Below are 7,102 nucleotides of genomic sequence, written 5' to 3' on the forward strand. Positions count from 1 at the left end.
ATTACATAGTCCGGGACGGTTTCTAACTCATCCCGCCAGATTACAAATAACACTTCCTATTACAACTCTATCTTTTCCTTAAATGCATCTTGGGCTCTCGAGTCTTCTTATTCTTCGGGTAGTGGGCCTTCAATAAACCCCGGGTATTATATTAGGCAGGCCCATTTGGGATGCCTATGTCAATCACCTCCTTGCCGCCGGTGGCGCAACTTACCGGGCAGCATACCATCCTCCATCGCTCGCGACGCAGCTTGACGATGATGGAGACTCGGACCTCGATCGCACGAGGCTCTGATACCAAGTGAAAGATCTGCAACTCGCAGCCCCCTTCTTCTTCTACCTCTCAACCCTCTTGTTTATCTCACGAACACACACAAGAACACACGCACACAGGACCTGGACACACACATGCAGCTCATGACTACATTGTTTCCTCTGCCCGCAGGCCTTAACTTTTCTCATTAGATTGCTCAGACTTAAATAGCCAGTAGTACAAGATAGACTCACCCACTAACTCCACTAACTAGCATGCACACACGCACTAACAAAGCTGACCTATTCCTAAGCCTACGGCCACACGACTCGGCCGCTTAGAGCAATTCCAATAGTGTAGCCAGGTGCTGGCTATAAGACGAGCTATAGTCAGTTTATAGCTAACTTGTACAATAGTTAACTTTAAGGATTGATAACTTTATGTGTAAAAGGTCCACCACACATACTCACAAAGTGCTTAGGAGCACGTGCAAGAGCTGACTCTTGATTGAGAGCCCATTTCTCTTATCTCTCCACTTCTCTCTCATCCACCTAAGCAAAACATCACTATTTTAATTCTTATAGTCTGCTGAAACAGCCTTATTGTACTTGCTCTTAGCCCACCCAGCCAGATGCATGCAACTTATCTAACTAACTCGACTAACTAAACACACTCAACTTGCATGTGTACAGATCATATCTCGTGCACACATTGCCGCAGCCTCACGCCTATGAAACTCAACTACGAAATAAACATGATCTAACTACTGGCTAACAAGATTGGTTCCAACATGTTCGGCTGACCTCCTATATAGTAGCGATAGGTACAGGGGATTATTACAAGTTACAATCGGTATCAATTTCAGTAATAAACGGCAGTCTCTCCGAGTAGTTTTGACCTACATAGTTTTCTCTAGATACAATGTCTGCCGCCGGCACCGAGCTGATGCTGCCGGCCCTCCGAAGCGCCTTCCGGCGCGCGGCGGGCTCCTTCTCCTCCGTCCGCGCACGGCCGATCACCGGATCCCACCTCTTCGAGATCGATGGCTACAAGCTCCTCCATAGGATGTTTCCCAGCGATGGCGCAGTCGAGTCCAACAAGTTCCGCATCGGCGGCCTCAACTGGCAGGTCTCCTACTACCCCAAAGGCCTCGACAAGAAGAGCCGCTTCGTCGGCGTCGGCCTCAGGGCAACTGGGCAGGATGCTTCCGGCGTGGTGGCCGCTGCGTCCCAGGTGAGCATAGTCGACCGTGCGGGGGCGCCGGCGTTCACCCGGCACATCCAGCCAGAAGATCTGGCTGGGCGCGGGCTGACGACGCTGGGCTGGAGCTATAATACGTACTTTAGTTACACCGGCAACTTCGTCGATAAGGAAGAGCTCTCCAAGTGGGTGCAGCACCACATGGACGACGACCGCCTCTACATCCGGTGCGACGTTGTTGTGCTCCAGACCAACACGGAGTCTCGTCTCGGGAGATACTTGAAAGACTTCTGGAGGTTCCCCCTTACTTAGAAACAGGATCAGAAAATATATACTTGTGATATTTGATTTCATATAGCGTGATACTGTGTAGTCCATACTCGTACGTACTTGAATACATCGGTAGAATTAATATTTATCCGTCTTTTTTTTGCTTATGAAGTTGGGAATCGAATTTTGATAATATTTTTTGTGACGTGTAGGATGTGAATTATCTCTTTGCTTTTAATTAATTTCACAATTCCCCAATATTTGATCTAGTAAACTGTGGCCCCATAACTTTATTTATGTGGGAGTGGAGGGAGATTTGGATCGGCCGACTATCCCGTTCTCCAATGTTATTTGAAACTGTGATCCTGCGTTGTTTGATGATTGCAACATACTACATCCATCCCAAGACTTAAGGCCTATATTTTTTCAGAAAGTTAAACTATGTTAAATTTAACTAACTTTTTTATCAAAAATTATTAACATAAAAGTACAAAATCAATATCATTAGATATTATATTTTCATATGGTACCTACAAAATATCATATTTTTTCATAATTTTTTCTAAAAGTTTGGTCAAACTTTACTTCGTTTGACTTTCTGAAAAAAATATAGGCCTTAAGCCTTGGGATGGAGGTAGTACCTCTTTCCTCCACATACGTGCTACATTTTATTTGAGTGGTTACAACATTGTCACAACATTCTTCACATGCCATGTCAAAACCGAAAACATCACATCAGTTTTAAAAACATCACCAATGAAATAAAAAAATATGGCCATGTGAAAAATCCCCAATAGGAACCGGCCCTATGTCGCAAGCTGGGTTTCGCCAACGGCAACTCCAATACCGCTTTTTAGTTATAGGACGAGTGTTGGAGGTCTCCCATGGCATGTATGCATGGATGCCCCGAACCCCAGCATCTTTTTTTTTGTACAAGCAGATTCGTGAAGCATTACATGCTTGGCATTCTTCAATTATTAGTTAGAACTACGAAAAACAGACATTTATCACCAATTCTTATTTGATATACTAATGATTCGTGATGCTGAACAAGGACGCTATGTGGGCTTAACTATTTTGCAAACAAATTTGATGGAAATTCGCTCTTGTTGATGATCAGTTTGTTCAGACTGCCACATTATTTGTACCCGGTACTTGTATTTTTTTTTTTGAAAATTAATAATATATTAAAGCTAGCAAGCCGCCTCATTAAAAACCTTTCAGTCCCCTTCGGTATCCTGGTAAGGAAAAGAGTGCGTCTGGAACTTATTGCTAAACATCACGATTTAATTACAACATTGTTCAGGATAGCTAAATCATCTAAAGCATCTAAAGCATCTAAAGCAACTTGTGTAGGTGGATCATTATTCCAAGTAATCATATTATCTGCTTCAAAACAGAACCTAGCAAGATTATGAGCGACCTTATTTCCTTCTCTTGGACAATGTTGAAATGTGATCATACCCAGGCGCTGAGAGATTTCAAAACAATCTGCAATGATAGGTGTATATGGACTCCATAATTCAGCACCATTGCAAGCCTCCATTAACTCCAAACAGTCAGATTCAACAATTACCGGAGAACATCCAATACTCTCAATCAGGTGAAGGCCATGTCGAAGAGCTTCCGCCTCAGCTGTCGTAGCATCCAACAGATTAAGTTTTGGCCATGCACCACCCGCTATCACCTCACCATGATCATTACGAATGACTACTGCCACTGCCCCCATCCCGTTTGGGAAAAATGATACATCAATGTTAGCTTTATATTCATTCCGCGGGGGTTTAAGCCACTGTACCTGCCTTGGGGTTGATCTCTTTGCCGCCAAACTATAGTTCAGGGTGAGTTCTTGTATTGAGAACGCATATCGTAATGGTGGCGCCACCCTCTCTCCCTTCACCGCTTCTCTCCTCTGCCACCAAATATACCAAGAGGCTACAAGAATTATTTCTTGCAAACCGAGCTGACTAAGAACCGGAGATTTTTTTATAGGACTTCTTAGTATTTCTTCTAGAACCACTGGTCCAGATCTATCCAAGCTAACAACCTTATTGATCACTTCTTCAAGCCCCAAAGATTTCCAGACTTCCTTTGCTCTTCTACAGGTGAACATCACGCCTGATATCTTCTGAGCCTTGCAAACATATTGGACATTGTGCTGATACTTTGATATGTCTATTAGCCAAAACACCTAATCCTGGGATCAAACCATACAACGCCCTCCACCCAAAGATTATTATTTTTGCAGGAACACTTAGCTTCCAAAGTATATCCCATACTGGATTTATCATGGATGATCCTTGTCCATCAGACCAACCAATTTTGATCCGAAATTGGTGTTCCCACTCGGTATAGTATGCAGATCGGACTGAGAAGATATAATATTTTGTTTTATGCCATGCCACAAAGGGGGTCATCTTCCAAGTTTGGGCTAATCAGTATTTCCAAGATTTTTTGAGCTTCAAGAGGATGGAAAGTATCACGAACTAATTCTTCATCCCAAAGACCAATAGCTGGGTTAATCAATTCTTCAACAGGTACTTGTATTATTTACGAGATCCATCAAACTCGGTAAAGGATTTTGTAAAAACTGTGGTTAATGATTGTTAGGGTTGAGATTAATTACAAGATCGATTATATTTATTAGTAACAAGTTTTTTCTGGGAAAAAAGTCTATTTACAAATTCTTTTGTGGAAAATATAAATATATTCACAACTTCTTGTCCAAGCAACGTGTGACCGGGTACAAATTCCAATTAGAATCCTCGAAAAAGTAGTACGAACGTCCAGTTTCCGTAGCACGCACGCGCGCGCGCACGTAACTAGGCGGAATCGAAGCCGATCGTTCGCCAACCGTGCGTACCTGACTCGCTCCGATCATGTCGACTTCCGATCTGATATCCGCCCTCCGCGCCGGCGGCCGGAAGCTTCTCTCCGCCTCCACCGTCGCCCCGAGGCAGGAGAGCGGGTCCCACGTGTTCCAGATCGAGAATTACACGCAAGTCAAGAAGATGGTGGCCAATTGCGAGCTCGTCGAATCGAGCACGTTCACCGTCGGCGGCCACGACTGGCAAATCGAGTGCTACCCAAACGGCTGCACGAAGCGACCCAGCGGCTGGATCTCGCTCTTCCTCCGGCGAACCAGCAGTGCAAAGGAAGGCGTCGCCGCCGCAACTATCAAGTTTAGCGTGCTGGACCAATACGGGAACCCGTCGCGTACTAAAACCTCGCCGCAACGCCGGTTCTCGAGCGGCGACGACTGGGGGTGGCCGGACTTCATGACCAACGAAGATCTGGAAACTGAGAAACTTCTCAAGGACGACTGCCTCCTGGTCCTGTGTGACCTCACCGTCGACCTCGGGTTGCGCACCGAGGACTGCATGTACAAATGTGTTGCCGTGCCGGAACCTGTAGGTGAGACGCCGGCCCCGCCGTTCGAGCTGGAAGATGAACTGACCAAAGCCATCTGGGAAAAGCAATGGGCGGACGTGGAGATCAAAGTCGGCGGGGAGACATTCGCCGTGCACCGGTGGATGCTCGAGGCCCGATCCCCCGTCTTCAAGGAGGATCTCTCGCTCGCCATTGCTACCGGCGGCAAGAGCACCGCTGAACTACAGATCGAAGACATGGATGTAGAAGTGGTCAGGACTCTGATCGAGTTCATCTACAAAAACAGGCTGCCGGAGAAGAAGCGTCTACTAGAGACGGCGGCAATGGCGGAGCGTCTACTTGTGGCGGCGGACAGGTATATGGTCGAGAAGCTGAAGCGGATCTGCGAAGAGGCGCTGTGCAAACACATCGGGATGAGCTCGGTGGCTGACACCCTAGCGTTGGCCGAGCGGCATGGTTGCCCTGTGCTGAAAGAGGCATGCATGCAGTTTATTTCCTCTCCTGGTAACCTGGTGGCAGTCGTCGCAACAGATGGTTTTGAGCAGTTGAAAACAGGTTGCCCCCCTGCTCTCGTCGACCTCATGGCCAAGCAGATAGCGTTGGTCGATCTAGGTCGTACCATCTAGTCATTTACCTGCTACGTCTCATACAGAAATATGCAGTATCAGCTAGCTAGATAGTTAATTAATCTTCAAATTAAGTCAAAAAATATTTGTGTTCTGAACATTTATACTCTTGTTATTTGGTGCTACTTCTACAAGGATTTCACTCACTATTAGTCAAACTCGGTTGTTGCTTTTATCCTTAAAAAAGTTAGTCAAACGTTCCAATATTTAACGTAATTAGGACAAAAGCTAAAAGTACACTTATTTCAGGACAAATTAATGGAGTACGACGAAGGTACTAACATATACTAATAAATACATGTTACTAGTATAAATAAGTTACTCTTCACTAGAACTAGCCTTAGAGCACCTCTAATAGATCCCATAATATTGACCCTTAAAAATGCATATATGAGCGCTGAAAAATAAGTTTATAGTGTCACTTGAGCTCATGCAGATCGAAACCCGCAAAATAGAACCGCAAATGCAAGTCTACCCAAAGGGCCCACCTATTGGAGCTGTTTTCCCCTTTCTTTTTCCCCTTCTAGTCTTCTTTTTCTCCACCCAACCCGGCCAGCTGCCGCCCAACAACTTCCCATGTGACGCGGCCAGCCCAACCAGGCCATCCCTATGTCCGGAGCCGTTAGAATCATCCAAGGTGACATGGAACAGAGGACGATGGCGGGATCTCATGGATGGCGCGGCTTGGTCGTGCAGTGGAGATGGAGGTTGCGCGGCGCGCTTGAATAGTGGATATGGCGAGAATTCGGCATGAATTGGGGCTTGCGTGGCCGGAATTTGGGATGGCATGGTGGAAGTTGGTTGAATACCATCGAGTACCGCATTGGAAGGGCGTCTGTGCATACAAGGTTCTTGAATCTGGATTCTAGATGCAACTTCAAAAAATTATGGGTCAGCGAAGTTTTACGGGATTGAGAATGGGCAATCTTTTCAACCAAAATCTAAAAAACAAGTTATTTTCAGGTTTTGACTGATTTGTTAGAGATGCTCTACGAGTTAAAACCATGGAAAAAAATAGCGCGCTATTCCAACGCTAATAGCACGCTATAGCATATCTGTAGAGCCGACGCTACGCTATTTCGACGCTATAGCGCGCTATTCGCGTTAATAGCACGCTATAGCATGCTAATAGCGTATTTTTAGACCCACGCTATTTTGTTATAGCGCGCTATTTTTTTCCTTGGTTAAAACAGACTAAAATAGATGATCTAAGCCATAAACCCTAAATCCTAGAACAGTATAGCCTTAAAAACCTAAAAACCAACATGTAGGGGCTAGGGTTTTAAGCCCAAAATTTTTTTTTGATCGTAATCCACTGCCTTATTACACTAGACAGTGTTTACATTCAGACTCATTTAAATCA

At 45.2% G+C, this 7,102-nt stretch overlaps 1 protein-coding gene across 1 annotated transcript; it reads left to right on the forward strand.

Moving 5' to 3' along the window:
* Positions 1-4,602: 4,602 nt before the first annotated feature.
* On the forward strand, positions 4,603-5,739 carry LOC124696086 (BTB/POZ and MATH domain-containing protein 1-like). Its single transcript, XM_047228865.1, has one exon. It carries the CDS (start codon positions 4,603-4,605, stop codon positions 5,737-5,739), a length of 1,137 nt encoding a protein of 378 aa, XP_047084821.1.
* Positions 5,740-7,102: the final 1,363 nt, after the last annotated feature.

This window comes from Lolium rigidum, chromosome 3 (assembly GCF_022539505.1).
Source record: "Lolium rigidum isolate FL_2022 chromosome 3, APGP_CSIRO_Lrig_0.1, whole genome shotgun sequence".
Lineage (NCBI taxonomy): Eukaryota > Viridiplantae > Streptophyta > Magnoliopsida > Poales > Poaceae > Lolium > Lolium rigidum.